Raw genomic sequence first — 22,220 nt, 5'->3', positions numbered from 1 at the left:
CTCTGGAAGGCAGAAGTCTGGTCCCATCCATCTCCATTTCCCTGGTGCCTCCCACAGGGCCTCACACGGTCGGGATTCCCAACTACCCAGCCAGGCCCTAGCCCTGGGTCCCTGGAAGGTCCTGCCCCTCCCACATGGACCCCATGCACTCATCATACCTATGGCATAGCCTTCGGGACACAGCAGTTTGAGGTTGCTGTTGAGCGGGCTCGGGACCGAGCACTGGCCTTGCATCTCCGGGCAGACATGGAAGGAGCCACTCCAGGTGCCATCTTTCCGGCAGTGGATGACGTTGCTCCCACGTCCCTGAACACCACAGAAACACAGTCAGGACCAGGAGATGCCCCCCACCCTCAATCTCAGCTTCTCAAAATTCAAAGAAAACCATTTCTCATCTCCCCAGTGTTCTGAAAGCATTGCAAAACAATTTCTTAACACCAGTGGAAACCCAATCACCCTAAAACAGAGGCACTGGTATTATGTCCACTTTACAGATGGGGAATCTGGGGAGGGACTCAGTGTGGGAAGAAACTGGCTCAAAGCTCCCCAGAGAGCCTAACTCCCAGGTTCCCTAAGTCCTAGCTTAGTGTTCTTTCAGAGATTTCAATCAGGGGGATTAGTTTTGTTGGTTGGTTTTTCTAACAGAGGAGGTAGGGACCCCAATGCACTCCAGCTCGTGCAGTGAATGAGAGCACGGGTCCTGCGGCTGTTTGTGAGGAGGCAGGTACACACCAGAGCTTGCTTCCTGTCAGCCAGTGAGAACGCACGCCAGGCCAGGCCTCTGCCCTGTGCTAACTCAGCAACCTGGGCCTGGCTGAGAAGCTTTCTCCTCCCCAGCATTTCCTTTCTCTCCTGCCCTTCCCTTCCTTTCTTCGGCATCATTCCATCCTACCCCATCCTATTCCATCCCATCCCATTCCATTAATAATGGCACCAAGAGGGTGGTGTGGGGACACTTCTCTCTGTGCCTCAATTCTCCCAAGTAAGCAATGCCCAGTTCCTCAGTCTCCTGCAACGTGGCAGACAAGTGCAGCCCGCAGACCCGGCCCTTTCTGCAAATCCCCTTCCAGTGTCTAAGGTCCTAATGGGAGCCCAGCTCTGTGGAAATCTCAGGTCTGCCTCTGAATTCAAGGACCATTTCTTGGTGCCCATTCTGTGCCCAGCTCTGTGGAGTTCAAAAGGAAAGTAAGCCGGTATCTGTCCCAATGAGCCAGGACACAGCCGGGGGAAAGACAGTCGTGGGAGCAGCCAGCCACGTCAGTGCAAGTGTGCTCAGTGATGGCACTGTGAGTACACGGGGACAGCCACCAGGGGAGAGCAGGGAAGCTTCACAGAGGGAGTGATGTACAGAAAGGAGTTTTCAAGGACGCATAAAATCCTAGGTAGAATAGGGACGGAAGGACATTTCTAGAAGGCCAAAGGGCATGTGCAAATGCAAGGAAGTACAGTAAGCAGCAGACAGTCTCCAAACCCCATCAGTCTTGTGACCCAAGGGAACAAACAGGGGAGGCTAAGCTGGTAAGACCAACAAGGTGTGGGGCCAGCTTACATTTGGATTCTACCCCTTGGGAATGGAGAACCATGGGAGCTTCTGCATAAGGCATCCATCTACCTGAGAACAAGCTGTTTATTCTCTCCTTCTTTCAAGCTTGTGGTAAGGAGAGAAAGTGCATGAGGCCAGGGGAGCTGACCATACTCCACAAGTGCAACAATCTGTAGAATGGCTGGCATGCCCCTCAGCTTCCATTGAAACCCCTGTGTCTGGCCCCCAGGGTCCCTCCCCCTCACCCCTGAGCCTTAACTCCATCTCATTCTCCTGCTTCCTGCTCCCTACAGCATCAGCACCAACCTTCACTTCCGTTTAAATCGCCTGCATTCTCAAATGCAGTATAAGCTGGTTCACTCAGCCCTGCTTCTGTGGTGCTCACTGCTCCTTCTGTCTGCTGCTTCCTACCCCTGGCCCCGCCCACATATATTATCACCTGGCACAAGCCATCCTGTCCTCAGAGAGCCCCAACTCTGCAGAGTGCACTACCTTAAGGTCTCTGACAGGTGTTGCCTCTTTGGATCATCTGTTTCCACCTAGAGGATGAGCTCCTCAGGGCCCAGGAAGGCTCCCTATTCAAGTAGGTGCCCTGTTACATAGCCTCGGGGCCTTCTGCAATGTCAAATAGGTTCTGGCCACTCCATTCATTCACCCATCATTCAATAGATATTCTTATTCACTTAAGAACTATTTGTTTAACAAAAGGTGAGATAAATAGGTAGAGAGACATGGAATGCATTTGGTTAATAAATAAAGATAAATGAATGCATGGGTGAGGAAATAAAGGAATAGGTGAGTAAATGAAGAGAGTAGATGAGGGAATGAATGAATGATTGCATGCACAAGGGGATGAATGAATGATTGCATGCACGAGGAAATGAATAAACTCCTTGAAAGGCCTGAGGCAGGCTGAAGCTTTGGTCTGAGAAAACAGCTGCAAGGAGACAGGATTCCGAAAAGAAAGAGGGCCCCTCTCTGGGCCTCTCCAGAGTCACCAATGGCAGCGGAAACCTCTGTGTCCATGAGTGAAGGATGACCCATTCTGAGCACGCAGCCGCAGGGTGACTTCAGCGTCCACCCTGAGATGTCCTGTGTGAGCTCAGGGAAAGTTTAAGAGGCTTCATGTGGCTTCAGAGAACCCCAACTCTCCCTCCCAGAGCCCCAGGCCCCATGATTCTGCTGGGCCCCCAGGGGAGTAGGAAATTGACCCCAATTTCCTGTAGCCTTGGCCCGAAGCTATGATGCATTTGGCCTCCAGCCCCTGAAGGGCTGCAGATCTCAGCACGAAGGGGGCCAGAGCTGGCTGGGGAGCTTGCTTTGCAGCAGAGAATATATTAGAACTAGCTGGAATCTGCCCGGGGAATTTCAAACTGGGAAGGCTCCACCATAAAAGGTGGGAGCAGGAAGGCACTGATCTTGCTACCTCCAGTCTCTCTCCCTGTCCTGCCCAGCTCCTCTGGAACTTTGTGCTTTTGACTCAACCTGCTTTAAAGACTGCTTTTGCTAAGCTGCCTTACCCTCCCACACAAGGCCTGTTCCCAGGCCAGCTGTCAGGCTCCCTTGGTGGAACCCAGACATCACGTCCAGCCCCATCTCTTGCTCGGTGCATGGCCTTCCTCCTAGTCTCGTGGTTTGTCTGCCTCACCGGCATGCTTCTCTTGCTCCCCACCGCCACCCCTCTGCTGTGCTCTCTGCACAGCAGACTTTCTGGAGCCTCTCTGAGCTTTCAAACCCTCCTTCAGGACTAGATCTTGGCGCACTCGGGGCTTGCCTACCACCTGCTGAAGATTCTCAGAGTAGATCCTTGATGTTGAATCTAGTTGGGTCACAGAAGACCTGACATTGAGCATCCTATCTGGAAAGCTCAGAGACTGCTGGCAGGGAGCCCGCTGGTGTACCTGGCTCTGAAGGCACAACTTTGCACCATGAGGTGAAATCTTCAACAAGAGGGCTGAGCATCCCTCAGCAAAACAGTGTGCCTCTCTGGGCCTCGGCATCTGTCTGCAAAAAAAGTTTATTGTGCTCTCTCGAACTCTCTTTAGCTACACAGGTCTACAATGACCTGAAGGCTTATAATAATCACATAATGAAATATCTATTGTGTGCCAGGTGCTTTCCACAGACTTGAAAATCCTTTTAACAGCCCCAGCTGGTATGGCTCAGTGGATTGAGCACTGGATTTCAAAACAAAGGGTCTCCAGTTCGATTCCCAGTCAGGGCACATGCCTGGGTTTCAGGCCAGGTCCCCAGTAGGGGGCACACGAGAGGCAACCACAGATTGATGTTTCTCTCCCTCTCTCCCTTCCCCTCTCTCTAAAAATAAAGAAATAAAATCTTTTAAAGAATCCTTTTAACAATGTAGTCAAGTAGAAATTATGTCTCTTTTACAAATTTGGAAACTAAGACTCAGCTAGAAGGTGAAAAAGTAAGTTTTGAAATGATGCCAGTGTAATGGTTAGGAGTATGTATGGGCTTAAGCCAAACTGCCTAGGGCCAAACCTCTTCTCTACAACATCCTCCCCATGTCCCTTAACTTCTCTTCTGTGCCTCAGTTTCCTCAACTGTTCCACAAGCATGGTGTCCACTACCTGAGAGTCACTGTGAAGGTCGTGTGAGTTAGCTCATGGGGAAGCATCGGAGCTTAACACACACACATCGGGGTTTTTCAGAATCAGCGAAGGCTCTTAGCCACTCTGCGTACTTTCTCTGAGGGTCCTTCAGAATCAACCCAGCCACCACGGACGTTTGAGAGATATGGGGGAGGGGAGAGGAGCCGAGGGGAGACAGAGAGTTAGACTTCTCCTACATTAGTAGAAATAGAGATGAACAAAGTAACGACAGAGAGAAATGAGGCCACATCAGGGCAAGGCAGGACCAGGAGGTGTGGTGCAGGATTTACCTAGCTGAGCTCTAGAGGCAGCCTGACCCGAGGACAGCAACCCCAGTTCTATCACACCCAAGCTGTATAACGTGGGACAAACCTCCTGACCTCACTCAACCACAGCTTCCTCATCTGTAAAATGGGACAGTAACACCAGCCGCTGTAGGGCTTAAACAAAGTCGTCTCTGTAAAGTACTCAGCCCAGTAACTGGCTTGAGTAAATACCCAACAAATCGCAGCTGTTGTTAATTATTTGCCTCTGTTCCCAGTCCATGCCCTCACATGCATGTGCTTCCTCCAAGTTAGGTACAGAGTGAGTAGAAAAATGTGGCTTGTGTGCCGAGTTAGTTAAAAGCTGCTGGTACCTTGCTGTGTGCCTTGGGGTAAGTCCCTTCCCCTCTTTGGGCTCCAGTGGTACCACTTATACCGGCAGATCTCTGAGACCCTGCCCACTGCTAACACCACACGAGTCTGTGATATTTCTGACTTCCTCTAGGAAGCCCTGGGTGCTTGGGCAAGTGCTTGCTGACCTTGGAGCTGGACACGGCCCCTGCTTGCAGAGGCCTTGTATATGAGAGCTATACTGTGTGCACAGCAGAACCCATAAAGGCAGGACCAGCTGCATGCCACCAGTGGCAGAAAGGCTTTTACAGCCACCCTCTGCGATCCATGTAAGGAACGGAGTGCATATTGATTCCACTCCCACCTTCCCTCTCTTGCTCCTGTTGAGGTGCTGAAACCCACTATTCAGTGCCTGGCTTCATGCACAAAGCACCTTCAGCCTTTTCCTCTCCTGCTGCAGCCTCTGTGCATGCATCTCACACCGACCCTGTCCCCATCCCGAGATGGCCCACTCCCCATAAGCCCCCACAGTACTTCTGACAAGCACTGAGACTGAATTATCACCTCGGACAGCTCAGAAGCATCTGAGCTGGATCAATGCTGAGACAATTAGCACTTCTCCCCAGTCACCTACGGATGAACCCTGCCTCTGCTGCCAGCCTGTCCTGGAAACGCAGTGGGAGGCACAGGGCTGTGCATTGGTTCCCACTGCCCACTAACTTGCAACCGTGGGCAAGCACTTAGCCTCCTGAACCTTCCTTCCTCATCTGTAAAATGGGCATATTGTTTCTTTTCCAAAGGTTTACAGTGAATTGTCAAAATAAGAGAAAGTCTGCCACACCAGTCTGGCTTTCGGGAAACACCTACAAATAAAAAAAGCTGTTCTTATTCAAGTTCTTTGTCTCCATTTACAAGGATAATGCTATAAATTCTAGAGTTGAACTGTCCAACAGGGTAGCCACTATACAAGTGTGGCTGTTGGCATTTAAATTCAAGCTACTTAAAACTGCATAAAATGTCATATTTTGGTGCTCACTCTAGCCACATTTTAAGTGCTCCGCAGCCACATGGTGGCTAATTGGCCACCATACTGTGTAGCACAGATGTGGAACATGTTATCAACCTACCAAGTTCTAGCAGGCAGCCATAGTCCAGAGCAGGGGTGTCAGACTCATTTTCCCCAGGAGCCACATCAGCCTCACGGTTGCCTTCAAAGGGCCCAGTGTAATTTTAGGACTGTATACATGTAACTACTCCTTAATAGTTAAGCGAGAGCTTGGTGCTGCCGCCAGATAGAAACAAGGTGCTGGGCTGGATAAAACAAGGTAGAGGGCCGGATTCAGCCTACAGGCCTTGTGTTTGCCCACTGTGGTCTAGAGAGAGTATATGTTCTGCAGGTTTATTTGAGCAAGAGGTCTGGTTTCCCTATGGTTCATACTGATCTTCCCTCCCCACACCCCAGCCTCATGCAGGATGGATGCCCCCTTCTCGGACTTTCTGGGGCTAACTTTCAAGCCACTGCCTTTGTGTTTTGGTTCTGTAGGAGCCCACAGGGAGCACTGGGGATGATCCCCACTGGAAGTGACCTTGGAGGCAGGCTAGTTCATTTGTGCCTTCCCCAGGGCTGCCGTGTATGGGGGCACAGGCTGGGTGCCGCACAATCCCAGGGGGTCCTTGGAGGCATGCACTAGCTTCATCACCTCATTTAATCCTCACAAACTATGAAGTAGGTGGTATTATTCTCAACCCTCCCCCCACTTTATATACGAGGAAACTGAAGCTTAAAGAGTTAAAAAAAACTTGCCCAAGGTTTCCCGCTAGTCAGCGGTGGAGCCAGGATTCGAACTCAGACACCAGAGCCAGCATCATCCTGGCTCCCAAGGAATCAATAAAGCGGAGGTTTTATTTGTTAATTTGCTTTTAGTGGTGGTGGGAGACAGAAGGTGCACCTCCCCTGCCACGGCCCCTGTCCTCTCTGCCAGATCTGGGACTTGCTTGGAAGGCAGAGAATCCCTGCTCCATACAAGCTATTTGATTCAAGATGCTCCGGGTTGTACGTTTCTGCGTGTTTACAGGCAGCAAGAGGGGATCTGAGGTGAATACTAGCTTTGGCTCTCAGTCCCCTGGTCTGAGGGTAGAGGAAATTCATTTGCAGTACAAACTAGAAACATCAATTGTATCAAGAGCCCATTTGGCACGCGCTCCCTCATTCTTTGAGCCGACGAGCAATACCCCGCTCCTCTGCGTCTCGCCTCTCCACCGGTTGCCAAACAGAGCTGCTCCAGTCGTCTGATACATTTGCATTTTCCTCTCCTTTAAATACAAACTGGCCATGAAAGGCACTTGGCAAGCCCCAGGCAGGCTGGGTTTCAGTTTGATATCATGACCACGGCCAGAATATTATTTGGCTCAGTAGTCGGGGTAACTGTTAGCAACAGTTTTATGTAAGGGAGTACGAGGGAAGTTGATCAGCCTGTGTGAGGCCGTGGTAATCTCCGGCCTCCGCTTGTTCCAGCGCTGGCTCTAGCTTCCCTGGCTGTCAAGGATGGGAATGGCTCAGGGACACAGACTTCCATGAGTGCACACTACCAAGGCTTTTCAGGTACCGCCTGTTGGATTCAGTCTGTCCACAGCTGGGAGACCTGGGCCCTGATTCTGACTCCGTGGACCCCAGCTGTGTCACCTTGGGTGGCTGAGTGGCTTCTCTGAATCTTAGTTTTTTGAACTGGAAAGTGAGGAGATCGGTCTGGGTGTTTACTGCAGCTCTTTGCCCTGCCCTGTCATTTCTTGAGCCCCTACTAGGTGCCTGGCACTGTCCCCAGAGCTGAAAACACAGGGACGATTAAAGATGTGGTCAAGGATTTCACAGCCTGGGACAGGGGGAGGGGCTGGGGTGGGGGAGAGGGAGAAGGCATACAGTGAATTTCAGTGCTCTGTGTCCAGTGCTGTGCAGGGGGCAGTGCCCTGAGGAAGGGCACTGAGCTCAACAGTGACAAGGACATCAGGAAAGGGTTCATGGAGGAAGGGATACAGCTGGAAAAGGTGAGTGATTGCAGAGGTGAGATCAATCCTCTGGGGACAGGGGAAAGGTCTTCAATGCCACCCTGAGGAGTTGGGATCTTATGCTGGCTCACAAGGGCTTTCAGCAAGGGAACTGACTGATGCTCTAAACGAACCACTCTGGCCGGAGTGTGGACATTACAGCAGAGAGAGTCTAGGGCTTAGAAGCAGGGAGATGGTCAGGAAGTTGCTTGGTGGCCTCGATTAGGGAGGTGGCACTGGAGACACATGAGGACTTCAGATGTCTTGGAGGGAGAATGGGTAGGACTCAGGAAGTGCTTGGAGGAGGTGAGGATGGTGGTTGGGCAGTGTCTGGTATTTGGTAGCCAAGAATAAAGAGCAATGAGGACTGACTGAGGGTAAAACCTGCCCTGGGGCCCGGCAGGCACAACTGTGGCCTCACCTGGATGAAGATGCTCACACACCTGGGAGATACGGGGTTTGCAGTCCCACCCTAAAGGGTTGGGTCTGTCAAGGAGAAGTTTCTTTTGGAGTCTTCTTCAGAGCCAGCTTGGCCGCTAATTTCCTTTTCCCGTATTGATTCCTTACATGTCTTGCTGGGTTGTGTGTGGTGGAGGGGGTGGGTATGTGTAAGGTTTAAGGAAAATTAGGTCACAGAACTCCAGCAGAGGCGGGCAAGAGTATTGGGCTTTCTCCCAGTTACATTTGGATTGAGAAAAAGTTCAGTCCCTGCCATCTCCTTCTGTTCTCTCTTTTTCCATAGTTTTCAACAAGACTGTACCTCTAGTCTAATATGGTCCCCTTTCTCTTTATGCTTGAGGAGCCAACTAATGTCTTAGGACAGTGGTAAGTCTTGTGACTTTAAATACTTCAGGGATCAATACAGTGGCCATGGTGGCAGAAAGTTGTCCTTGGTCACTCCTATCATATAACTTAACTTTGATCAAATTTATACACTGGGATTTCATATATGGTGTCCTTCACAAGGGTTCCAACACTAAAATATTTTTAAAGCTAAGAATCTGTGAGTAAATAAAATCTGGCATCACAGGGAAGAAAACAAGGCCCAGAGAGGTTATAAACAAAGCTCATTAGAATCCAGTTTCTTAACTTCTGCATTGGTGATATTGCTACTATACATGTGTGGTGTCTGGAGCAAGTCTTTTGGAGGAAGTGGTTCTTAAAACATAGGCTGGTCTTTGGTAAGCGGACAGGAGATGTGCCAAAGTATTGATCTCAAGTTCAAGGAGTCTTACCTGGGCAGCCTCGCTGTCTTCACACTTGATCCTACACTCGCTGTTGAACCGAAAGCCATCTGTGCACTGGTAGAGCCCGTGGAATTTTGGTGGAGGAGGGTCGCAGGTCACAGGAACACAAGCTGCCTCCTGCCAGCTGCCGTCTTGGGTACACTGAGTCTTAAAGGCCCGTCTTCAAAGAAGAGATAAAAGAAGAGACAGCTCAAGGACCAGGGGGAGGGCTAGATCCACGCTCTACCAAGACACCCAAGTTTCCCTAAAGCCAGCAGGCCTCTCGTTTCCCTTTTCCATTCTTGGTTCCCAACCTGTCCTGTTGGGTAGGGGGGCATGTGTAAGGATTAAGGAAAATTCATTCATAGAGTTCCTTCACCAGGGGCAAGCAAGAGTTTCAGACTGTGTTGTGGTTACGTGTGAACTGAAATAAAATCTGAGCCAGATTAAGTCGTTGTCTTCTCTCTTCTTTCCAGAGTGCTCTGATTGGTGCCGACACTGATGATAGTAACACCTACTGTTTACTGAGCAATGACTAGGTGCCAGGCACTTTGCAAGCACTTTACATATGCATCCTCATTTATCCTTCACAATGATGCTATGTGGAACTGTTAACATCACCTTCCTCTTGTGGAAAAATAGAGACCCAAAGAAGTGAAGTCCCTTGCATAAGGTAACACAGCCAGCAGGCCGTTAATAACAATGTCCTTTAAGATTCCCATAGCACAGAATGGGTTTTGTGTCCAGCAAAGAAATAAGGATTTCTTCCTACCCAGAGAGCCAGACCCTGCTCTGCTGCTCTCCAGGACCTGCCAGTCTGTGTCTGCAGCCCCACTTACTTCTTTGACTTCCGAGAGGAGCCGGGCACATGGTATCCAGGTTTGCACTTGTACTTGCAGAAAGAGCCCACCTTGTGCTTGTTCTCTCGGCACCGGGTGGTCTGCAGTTCTGCGTTGGGTACCGGAGGCGGAGCCAGGCACATGAGCTCGCACAGGGCCTCCGGGAAGGACCACAGCCCATCCTCCATACAGGTCAGGAGGCTGTTGTTGCCTGGAAACAACAGACAGGTGGGCTTAGCCGACAGGGTTCTCTGATAACCAAGTGAACTCACGGGCTGCCTGGACTCAGGCCAGCCTGAAAAGCCAGAGGATCTTCCTTGTATAATTTCAGACCCTTCCATTTACAACCTGGGACCCTAGGGAGATCAAGACAGCTGCCACGAAGAAGAGGAGACCCAGCCTGGAGAGTGACTTATCCCACGTATACATTGAATTAAGGTTCAAGGCTCCCAACTACCGCTCCTGAACCTCTTTACTCAACAGGAATGAGACCTCACAGGCCTCTTTGCTTTGCCAGATGCACATCTGAACCTGGGGATGCAAGCCCTTGCCTTCTACTAATTGACAGAGAAGCTCCTGTGTGAATCTACTGAGAGATCTGATGCCACTCCTTGCTGGGCCCTGCTCCCCTTACTCACCCTAGAGCCCATCATGCCTAGAAGGGACAGCAACGTGCTATCTGAAGGTCTGACTTTCTTGTCAGTCCCCAGGGTTCATGAAGCTTTGCCAGAGCAGCCGAGAGAGCAGCACGTCCGCCGTAGCCCATGCCAGCTCGGACAGCGTGCTGATGGCTGTCGGGAAGCTGGCCTGACTGGGAACGTTGCACATAAAAATGAAACCTGGGGAGTGAGGCCTTTCCCTGCCAGGTCATATATTATCCACACAGCCTTCCCCCGGCCTCCTTAAGACCATGAGAGATGGACCTGCAACTTGGGTTTCTCAATCAAACTCTCCTCTTCTGGGTGATCACTGAATGGTGTTGACAGCCAGGGCTGGAAGCATACGGGAGGATCTGGGATTTGGAGACTGGAGGGTCTGATTTGAAGGCTGCAGGGGTGGAGGGATGGGGTGGAGCTGACGGTTACCATGTACTGAGTGCTTTGATGTGCATTCTTGTGAATGAGAGATGAGAACCTTGTGGTGAGGATCTCGTGCATTCTCACAGCTGTGCTCGGAGTGTGATGCTTTGTATTTGGAAATAGAGACGCAGAGAGGGAAGTGACTTGACCAAGTTCTCATAGGTAATAAAAGGCGAAACTGAAGTTTAAAACCAACATTGCGTAACTATAAGACAGTTATTGTTTTCAATGGGAAGTTGGCTCTGTATGCTCAGCAGAGCCCTTGTTATCTGTTCTGAGAGGCAACCCCAATAGCTGATCTATAGAAAGAAAGCAATTGCTCCTGCGTTTCTTTTTTTGCTTTTTAAAGGTTTTACTATCTTATTTTTAGAGACAGGGGTGGGAGGGAGAAAGGGAGGAAGAGAAAAATAAATGTGAGAGAGAAACATGAGTCAGTTGTTTCTTGCATGCCCCCAGCGGGGGACCAGGCCCGAAACCCGGGCAAGTGCCTTAACCAGGAATCGAACTGGTGACTTTTCGCTTTGTGGTTTGATGCCTGACCCACTGACGCACACCCTTCAGGGCTCTCCTGCCTTTCACGGTGATGAGAAGACACAGTGAAACTGCCGTATTTTTTGGACTATAAGACACACTCCCCGATTTGGGAGGAAAAGGGGTGGTGCATCTTATAGTCTGAATGTGCCTAACCTGGCTCACGGGAGGAGGGGGGCAGGTGGCAGTGGAGCAGGGTCACAGGTTATTAAATATTTTACCACATTTTTTGCTTCAAAAATTTTTTCCCTATTTCCCTCCTCTAAAACCTAGGTGCGTCTTATGGTCCAATGGGTATTATAGTCCTGAAAATACAGTACATTTATGATAAGTGTCCAGAAAAGTGCTGTCAATTCCTTATTTGCTTCTTTCACTCCCTCCATGCCTGCTTGCTTTCCTCCCTTCCTCTCCTTCCTCCTAACCTTTTCCCTACGTTAATAGAACTGAAAGGACCATGTGAGTTGCAAAGAAGGCTTCGTTTATTCAACAAGCATCTACATAGCATTTACTATATACCAGCTACAATTTTATATGTTGGGACAAAGCAGTGGACAAAACTCAAAAAAAAAAAAAAAAAAAAGAAACCTCAAACCCTCTTGGAAACCTCTGGGAGCTTATATTCTCATTGGACGAGGAGGAACACAACAAATTACGGCAAGAAGTAAATTATTTAGTGTGCTAAAAGGCGGTAAGTACTACAAAGACGAATAAAGCAGGAAAAAGGAGAGAGTACTGTGTAATTTTATGTCAGCTCCTCCGCTTCTCCCGCTCCTCCCCGCCTTCCCGTCATTGTCAGTGTGATTCATCTGGTGCGCACAAGACAATTTAGTGTCTGTAAACCCCCAGAGGGTCCTACGTTGATAAACTGTGATACTGCAAAAACAAATTGCAGATATTTCTACAGCACGTCAAAGGAGTCAAGGGTGTGGAAGGATGATTCATTTGGCTTCCACAGAAGCAAAGGCGTCCAGAGCACCAGTGACTATACACTGCTTCTGCATTGCCTCTGTGATTGGGACAGAGGTGGGGGCTGCCCAGGCGTAGCAAAAGGTGAGGGGGGAGAGGAGGTATAAGAGACCTGGGGAGAACCCCCTCCCTAAATTTCCCAAGAAGGATAAAACATCTGTGGAAAAAGTGTTGGGACTCTGCCCTGGCTGGCGCAGCTTAGTGGATTGAGTGCGGGCTGTGAACCAAAGTGTCACAGGTTCGATTCCCAGTCAGGGTACATGCCTGGGTTGCAGGCCATGACCCCCAGTGACCGCACATTGAAGTTTCTGTCTCTCTCTCTCTTTCTCCCTCCTTTCCCTCTCTAAAAATAAATGAATAAAATCTTTAAAAAAAAGTGTTGGGACTCTAAAATGTGCCCCCTATCTGCTCTGCACATCCTAAATGGGGAAGTGAAAGTTGCGGTTCCTTTGTGGCAAGATAACATAAAAATTGCAAAATGTTCATCCAGAGATAGAAAAACAAAAAAGTAAACCAGAACTATAAATCCTAGGAGAGGGTAAACAGGCATTAACCCTGTGCCACAGTCCAAAGAACCACACTAAAGCAGGAAAGCAGGAACTGGCGATTCAGGACCATGGACATGCTCCCACCCCACATCAAACAAAACCAGGAGCTCCAGACACTGAACTGCACAGAATCAGCATTTCCAGGCCCGGCTGCAGCGGCTACTGTGCATGTGGCTTTGAAGACACATGATGTCCATTCCCTGCCCACATCCCCTTGGCCCTGACCTCCATACCCTGAAGGATGTTTACAGCAGCTGCAACCCTATCTATGCGGGAGGCCCTTTGTCCCGATCATGGATACACGTTCTGCCTGCACACAGAGCAAGTTCACGGTCCTGAGGAGTCGGTGACCCTGTAAGTAGCATTCAACCAGTGACGGAGTTGGTGGATGCACATGCCATTTTCCAGAGCTGCAGTAACTGAGGAATGTTCTACCCTAGTTCCTCAGAAATCTGGTTGCCCACAGCAGTGACTGGCTTCAGAAGAGACCCTTGAAGGGAGGTCACTCCCATGCCTCCCTTTCTCATTCTTCTACCTGAGTCTTCTAGGGGAACACGGCACAGAACCCTGGTTGAAGGCATTTCTGAGTTGGGGGTTCCTTATGGAGGGGAACAGTGCTGACGTCAGAGTCTTGCTTCCAAAAAGTTATGTGACCCTGACCTTTGTCTGTCCATCTTTTAAAGCCAAGGAAGGAAAACTGGCTCAACCTGTCTACAAATGTACCGAAGGAAATTTCACTCCCCAATGAGTATTACAATAATTACAAATACACTGTCAAAAGAGGCGTGCCTGTCTTTATTATTTTACTTATAAGATTATACAGAAGGCCAAATCTCTTTGGGATTGCCTTTACGATTAAAATTAACCTAGAGCAGAACACGAGGAGGAAAGTACCGGGAGACCTAGGGTCTGGTTTTCTTTCTACCCCGTACATAGTGTTGGCACTGCCACATCCTAATGGCAAGGAATGCAATCTCTTCATTCTTTTATTTCTAGAATATGGACTAGTGCCAAGCACATAGTAGGCCCACAATATGCATTTGTTAAGTGTATGAGATATTGTGAGTATATCTGTGACCTTGAACAAGGTGACTAACCTCTCTGGCCCTAAATCAAAGCTGTCTTTGAGTTCTTATCTAGCTCTAACATTTTAGAATGTGAAAGGCTATATATTGGCCACTGAATCGTTCTGAGAAAACAAAATTGCAGCTAGCAAGGACAAATAAACACTGAGGAGGCTGCGTTAGCCGAAGGCTAGTGCTGGTGAACTTGGGGAGAGGTTGTTTTCTTTTTCTTGGTAAGAAAACAGAAGTCACAGTAAGAGAAGAGGAAGAAGGACAAAGAGCACAGTAGTGGTTTGGACCCCATGACACCCTAGACTCTGCTATCTACAAAATACTAGGGTGATAAGACAAAACATTCTTTTAGGGGTTGTCTGGAAATTCCCCTTAGGAGGTGGTCCTGTTTGCGGGAAAATGCCTGATGAGAGCGGTGGGATTAAGCTGAAGCCTCCAGGCTCTGGATGCTTCTGGAAAAAAAAGAAAAAACAGATGGGTCTCTGCCAGAGAGAGCAGAGAGAATTTGGAGTTCCTAAAGGGAGGGAGGTCGTGGCAGGATTCCGAAGGGAGAAGTTAAGGGGTGAATAGAAGAGCTGAGGGCAGGCAAGATGGTTAATTGCTGGGCACTGCTGGATGGGACCAGTCTCCCAGACCAGCCAGCTCAGTCTCCATCTTCAGAAGGTGCTCGATGGTGTTGGGTATCTTTTGGAAACTAGTGAACAGACGAATCTGAGGTTAGAGAGGCAAAGACGAGATAGAAAAAGTAACAAGAGCCAGAATAGAAAGCAAGTCTTTTAAACATATCTTTGTCGGATGTGGGCATGCTTACTTGAGACACCCTACTCCGGAGTCAATTTCAAGTGCACCCAACACAGCTGAGTTGAGGTGATGTAAGTAATGTTGCAGTTTAGGCCATTCCATTAAACATTTATGATTTTGATGTGGTTTTTTTTAACTTGAGAGTATATTTTCCCCTTGTGCACTTTTGTAGGTTCTGTCTGTGCTTATAGTATTTATTTGATAAAGGTCGTTGGCATAAGTGATTCTAAGGCTATAAATTCTCAGGACATTTTGCATACATCTCGAAGAAGGCTTTGAAGTGAAGTGAAATTCAAGAAAAAAATCACCTGGAATATAAGAGGCAAGCGGGCTTGCGCTGCTACCTGTGTTACACCAGGTTCCCAGGGTCTGCACTTGACTGCATGTCGTGAGACAAGGAGGTCAGGAGAGCAGCCCCCGCACAAGGCGTCACAAGGGTGCATCTCGGATGTGTATTTACTAAGCACAGTCTCTCCCTCTGGGGTTTTACATACGCCATCTCTCTGAATCCACAACCTGGCCCTTTAGTGGGCACTCCTACGTCTATTTTACAAGTCAGGGGACTGAGGCACAGAGATGCAAAACCGCTTACCCGGGTGGAAGCCAAGAGCATTTATCCTGATACTACTGCTACCTTGCTCTGTGAGTTTGCACAGATTCCATCCCTCCTCTCACAGGACCTCAGTTTCACCTTCTTTCTAATACCTGGTTATTCCTGATCAGCTCCAAGAGCCCTTTGAATGCTGACATTGTAGGAGACCCAAGCTAGCCTCGCACTCATTTCCAAAACGTGGCCTCTTCTTTACTGTGCCCGAGGATGTCTCATCCATGTTCTAATACTCCTAGCACCCAGCCCAGAAGATGCCAGTAAACAACACTTCCTATCCGAGCCCACTCTTCTCTCCCCAGCCAGCCTTTCTGAAAGAGTAGCAGCTGGCTTTGGAGGAAGATAAGACCCGGGCTCCAATATGAATCCCGCCACTCATAAGGTTGCCTTGGACAATTTCCTCCTCCGTGACAATGGAAATAACAATAATACTCACCTCTTAGGCTTACCAAGGGCCCTAATCATTCATATTCAGAGAACTAGTACATCAATCCAAACATTACTCTTTTAATCTCCTTTTCCTCCCTTTCTCCCTCCTTACTTTCTTCCCTCCCTTTCTTCTTACAAAATTCACAAGCTTTTGGAGGGGACCCTATTGCCATACTTAACTGCCCACTAAGTTTTCCTTAGCTGCCCAGCAGGGAAGTTGAATTGGTACAGTTGGGATTGGTACTCCCTAAATACAAGTGGTAGAAGGAAGAAATCAGGACCACAGATGAAACCCACCCAACCCTTGGAATCTGAGGCCCAGCAGGAGAGTCTGCAAGCCACCTCTGGGCTTCCCACAGAGGACACAGGGCAAGCCCAGTCTAGGGGCCCTCCGTACCTTTCAGCTGCGCTGGGTGACGACAGTGGAAGGAGCATCTGTTGCCAAAGGTGGTGCCCTGAGGGCAGGAAAAGACGGCAGCATAGACGTGATATTGGTCGGGGATGCCACAGTCCACAGGCTCACATGCCACCTGCTTGTTCCACTTGCCCTCGGTGCAGGTCACTGTGATGCTGTGTCCCGTCTAGAAGGCAGTGGCAGGTACAGTGAGTGATGGCAGACTGCATCCCAAATATGGGGAAACACCCTACTTCCCCAGGCTATGGCTCAGAGTCTCGTCAGGGCACCAGGAGACCAATGCTTAGCGTTTAACTTTAGCTCACATGTAATCCCAGCAACTGCATGAATTAGGCATTTTCATTCCCATTTTATAGGTGCAGAAACTGAGGCTCAGAGACATTAAGTGAATATCCTCAAGTTACAGCTGGAAAGAGGATAAGTGGAACTTGGCTATGCTCCTAATTGCTACCTAGTTCTCCTGGTCATCATTTCCATTGTATTGATGAGAACCTTGAGATGTCTGGGGCATGATGGCTGCTTTTACAAAGTAGCCTCTGGAACACGCACAAGTTAGGACACTGTCTGTCAATCTTGTGTCTTCCTCTGAGTCTGGAGGGGGTTACAGGGAACCTGTTGTGGTATCTGGCAGGCAGATGTTTTTCCTCTGGGCAAGTTCCTTTCCTTACTTCAGTTTTCTCTTTGCCACTGAATGCAAGGATTGTTCTAGGAGCCACTCCCTCATCTAAAATTTGATGGTTCGATAACTGAGACAGGTAGATGTGAAGAAGAGACAGGCTGAGAAAAGTCACAGGTAGACTGTGACTTGAACCAAAGTAGAAGATGGAGGGGTGAGGCCATGCTACAGAGCCAAGGGAGGGAGTGTCATCCGCAGCCCTGGGGGCTTCCACTCGAGGAGGAAGCTGCCAAATCCCAGGGGATTAGGGATGCCAAATGTCAATCTGGGATTTTCAAACCAAAGGACACTCTTCCCTCGTAAGTACACATCAAAGAGAGTAGGGGTCCCTCGCTGCCAAAACAACCCAGTTGTTTCCACAGGCGTCCAGGCTGGCCCTGTCTGACACACGGAAGTAGGTGTCTAAGATAAGTGATTTGGAGCTCCCAGCTCTATACAAATAGGTGTTCCCAGCAACAAGGAACATGTCCTGTGCTATATGGCATGAAGGGGGGCAGTCTGCCAGTGGGGCCCCCTGGAAGAGGCTGCATGCAGTGACAGAGCTCTGCATCCTCAAATCCAGGCTTCGCTGCCACCGCGCCCCAGTCCCCACACCCATCTGAGCCCTTCAGCAACGTCTGGCTGAAGCAACATTTCCCAGTAGCTCAAATCCACTCCCTGCAGCTCCCCTCATGCAAGACGCAGGGCTCTTCCTTGACTTCTGCTGATGGCTTCCTGAGGGCTCTCCTTGCAGCCAGTCTTACTGCCAGACTCTAAGCCACACCCAAGCGGGCAGCCAGAAGGACCTTTGTCAACCATGTTCAGACCATGTCACTTCCTTCAACAGCTCCCTCTTGACCTAAAGATCACCCCCGAACTTCCTGACCAAGCTAAATGGGCCTTGTAGCAGCAGACCTTGCTTGCCGCTCATTGCCTAGGAAGGCTTGGGAAAAAGCAGAATCTGTCTGTCATGCTCTTTCTCCCCAGGGGACTTCCGTACACCATTCCTGCCAGGGCCCAGGATGCACACTTCTTCCCTTTGCCCAACACATCCCCCTTTGCCTGTCTGTCTAACTCTTGGTTTCCACATCAGCGACTTCTTCCAGGTCACTCTCCTTGAACCCTCCTGTGTTTCCAGCAACATCTGGTCATGACTCGTTGTGACTCACTGTCTGCTCCCAGTCACGTCACTAAGCGCCTTGAGAGGAGGAACTAGATGTAGCTTAATGACATTTCCCCGCCTCTAGCATCTAGTTTAGCCTCTGGTTCCCAGTGAACAGATGTTTTTTGATGAGTGAATAAATGAATGAATGAACACCTCATAGACAGAGGGCTCACCTCTTCCTACAGCAGCCCATTCAGTTGTAGTGGAGTTTTAACTGTAAAGGTTTCATTCAAAAATGTTCAGCCCCTGGTCGTCCAGAGACTCGGATACAAGTAGCATGGGACACTACTGTGTAAGGGATGATTACCGTACACGTTCCAAATTGATGATTGACTCATTCAATCACCATACAGCTGTGGAGTCTCTACTAAGTGGGAGCACTGTTTTAAATGTTGGAGATCCAACAGGGAATGTGTTTAGCACCCAGTCAGCCTTTCCAGGCTGGAGAGAGTCCATGAGCCCAGAACCTGCACATACCTGGCTCTTGATCAGCTCGTCGTCCCGCCGTATCTGGAGCACGTAGCCTGTCTGGCAGCTCACGGTGCACTGGGCGCCATGGTAGTGGTCACTGCTGGAGCAGTTGAGAGAGGCATTCTCCACGGCCAGCTCCGGACAGTCGTTGGCCTCACATGCAAAGTGCACGCAGCTGAGGAGGGAAGAAACAAGAGGGTAAGAGGGAGTTTTCCCACAGGGTCTCTGCACTCCAGCTGGAAGATAAAGGATAACAGCCTCCCTCTCTAAAATTTCAGGAGGTGGAGACTAAGGAGAGGAAGAGGATACTGAGGGAAGGCTGGGTGAGGAAGACTCTGGAGGCAGTGATCAAAGTTTATTGTTAAGAGCACAAGTTATGAAAACAGACAAAGCAGGGTTCAAATCCCTGGAAGCTTTGTTAAGTTATTATGCTTCAAACTTTGAAAAGCCTCAGTTTTTCCATCTGTGAAATGGGGATCAGTATGATTATAGTAAGTATTCACTGTGTTTCTTCCCTGCCACACACAGAGTTGTGTGTGGTAGAGAGAAAAGCATCTTTATGTTTTGTGACAGTACTGACTTCCGAGGGTTGCTGTGAAGATTAAATTGGATGGTTCAGGAGAAGCACAGAGCAGAATTCCTGGCACAGAAAACACTCACTAAATGGCAGCTAGTGCTGTAAATAAATCTGTGCTCTATGACCTGGAAGCTGCATAACTTTAAGCAAGGTACAGCACCTCTGTGAGCCTCAGTATATTCCCAAACTTGGCCAACCCACAGGGCCATGTGATTCAAATGGGGTGTCGAATGGAGCAGTCTTTTATACACTGTAAAGTAATTTAGGAATTGTTAGGAAAACTGTACAGAGATGATGCCTTGCAGCTTGCTGCAGCTGCTGTTCCTATCTTCCTGCCAATTCAAATTCTACCCATGCTTCAAGTCCCCGATACACATACATTTCTACAAGACACGTCCCCTGTGTCCCCAGGTGAGCCTCCTTAAGGTCACTCTGGCCTCCTTTCTCTAACACTATCACGTCTTGCTTCGTGCACTGAAAGCACAGGTCCTGGGTGCCCAGCAGAGCCGAAGTGCATGCTGGTCCTCAGGATGCAAACAGAAATGACACGGAATCCCTGTGCCTGACGACCTTTCCCCTTACATTACAGTTACACTTACACTCAGTAACATTCATGACTATTCACTGATTATATACATGAGCTCACGCCATCCTCACAACAACCCTATGAGCTAAGTGTTATTCATTTTACGGTTGGAAAAATTGGGGACCAGTAAGATTAAATTACTCAAGTTCCCACCCAGATGTGTGGCTCCAAAGTCTTGGTGGTTAACCTCTCCCCACACCTGGACTAGAACTTCCCTGTGGTAGAGGCAATGCCCCTTTCACCTTGGTACCATTCACAGTGGCAATAAAAATGCCTCGCACATAGTAGACGTTTCCTACCTAGCAAGACATGATGGTGGCAGCATCTTGCAATAGCTCCTAAGCATTTCATGTAGGTTGACATGTTGGTTCCTAACAGCAAAAGTTTCTAGGGGGCATTTTTCTCTCACTATGTATTACCCGCCTGACTCTGGCTGCCCCGAGGCCTGGCGTACAGTAGGCACAGGGAGCTGATTTGCACCCAGAGCCTCCAGGCTTTCATTTTCCTGTTTTTATCTAGGAGACAGGGAGCAATTGGTGGTCACGCCAGCTTAAGAAGAAATTGCCCCCCCCCCTTTTTTTTTCCTTTTTGCCAGTTTCAGGATACACTCCTGAGGGTTTTACCGGAACACAGTTACTCGCCACCCCGCACCACTGCCTGCTCAGAAGTAGGGTGAGAAATAAAGTGGGGTGAGGGAGGGGGAGAAGCTCAAGTCTCCAAAACGTATCACAAACAAATTCACCTTTGTGTTCCAGTCCGCGTTTCAAAAGACCTGGGAAAGGGCCAGCGTTTGATTCAGGCCTCAGACCTCATGCTGATGGGGCTGTGCACTCCCCCCCAAACCCCCTCCCGAGATGCAGGGCTAGCGGGATTCCCTGGCACTTGCCAGGGTACCTGATTCTCCGCCTGCCCTCCCACCCTGACAGCCTCAGAGCTCACCACGTGGAGGCCTCGAGGAGACTAACTGGTGAGCCAACACAGGGGCTCTGACACCAAACAATGCATCTGTTCACGTTGTGTAAGTGCTGGGGGAAAGAGCCACATGGTTCCAATTTAAATAGATTTACTCTGTGAGCTACCAGCTTCCAAGCTGGTCTTCTGACCTGCACTTTTCAGACTGGCCATTCTCTCTCTCTGCACTCCCAGGATGACCCTGGGCTCACATCTGATGGGGACCCGGGGGCCTCTGGGAGCCCTGTTGAAAGAGAAACAACCTAGGCTTCTCTGGGCTGCTGGGCCAGGAAGGACAAAGCAGCGCCGTCCCCAATTCCGTGCACATTAATGTCCTTCTTTGCAGGAAAAGGATAAACTAGAAAACTCGATTTTCTAGACTGGAAAGGGCATGGGGCTTAGCCATTGGGCAAATCTGGGCTCCAGCCCCGGTTCTGCCATTTATCAGTTGTTTGACCTTGGAAAGTTAGTTATGCAACACCCTGAGCCTCCGTTTCCTCATCTCTCCTGTGGAGGTAATAGAATGATTTATCTCTTGAGATTGTCAACGGGGTGACATGTCCACCACATACCCAGCTATTCAACAGGCCCTGCCTGGGGGCCTTGCTGCCTGCAAGACCCTGTTCTAACATTGAGGACACAGCAGTGGAAGGGATAGGTCAGATTCCTGTCACCTGTGTGTTTGAGGAAGGACATATGCCAAAGAAAAGTCATGCACAAGCCTGTTTTAGACAGTAAGGCCCCTAAAACAAAGTAAAATTATAAAGGGTGACTGCTGGGGCAGGGGTCGGGGCAGGACACTTGTATAAAGGGGTTAAGGGGAGCCTCCATGAGGAGGGAATGAAGAGATCAGCCATACGAGGGTTTGGGACCCAGGGGATCCCAGGCAGAGAAAAGAGCATGTGCAAAGGTCCAGGACAGGATGGAGCTCAGCATGTTTGTAAAATAGAAAGAGCAATGAATGAGAAATGGTTTGGAAACTGAAGTTCCATGACTACGTGGTCTCTGCACTCTGGCCCTTTCTCCTCTAGATAGAAAATATTTCCTGAGTCCCCTGACCACAAAGGTTCCATGGCCTCAATGAGATGGACCAGTGTTCTTTATGGCAGGACGCCCCAGAACCTTGCACGTCCCAGAGCACATTGTGGGTTTCCAGAAGAGGCCAAGGTGTGCATCATTTTCAAAACGCTGATAACCATTTTTCATGGGACACTTCTTAGGACTAGTGCCTTCCAGGACACATTTTGGTAGGGGGCAATGAGGCATCCCTGCTTTTCAGCACAACTATCTGCACCTGGTTTGCAGGCTCGACAACAGGGAGAAAAGGGGGAAGAGAGGTAACAGTGCTGGGCACTGGCCTCTGTGTTTCATCCACATCATCTTGTTTGTATTCTCCCGGTAACTCCTGGAGGGAGGATTAGTATTCCCATCGTCAAGAAGAGGAGACTGGAAGTAAGTGAGTTTAAATTGCCTGTCCAAAGGTACTG

General features: G+C 49.3%; 1 protein-coding gene across 1 annotated transcript in view; it reads right to left on the bottom strand.

Moving 5' to 3' along the window:
• The window catches only part of PAPPA (pappalysin 1), a 224,107-nt gene that overhangs the window by 38,579 nt on the left and 163,308 nt on the right, over window positions 1-22,220 (bottom strand). The window contains exons 14-18 of the mRNA XM_028529324.2: window positions 18,626-18,794; window positions 16,311-16,494; window positions 9,877-10,087; window positions 9,047-9,218; window positions 159-306 (exon numbers count right to left, since the gene is read on the bottom strand). Of these exons, the coding sequence (XP_028385125.1) occupies window positions 159-306; window positions 9,047-9,218; window positions 9,877-10,087; window positions 16,311-16,494; window positions 18,626-18,794 (884 nt within the window). The remainder of the gene's footprint in view (window positions 1-158; window positions 307-9,046; window positions 9,219-9,876; window positions 10,088-16,310; window positions 16,495-18,625; window positions 18,795-22,220) is intronic.

This window comes from Phyllostomus discolor, chromosome 3, assembly GCF_004126475.2.
Source record: "Phyllostomus discolor isolate MPI-MPIP mPhyDis1 chromosome 3, mPhyDis1.pri.v3, whole genome shotgun sequence".
Classification (NCBI taxonomy): Eukaryota; Metazoa; Chordata; class Mammalia; order Chiroptera; family Phyllostomidae; genus Phyllostomus; species Phyllostomus discolor.
The sequence above is the reverse complement of the archived record's forward strand: the minus strand, read 5'-3'. Positions and strand labels throughout refer to the sequence as shown.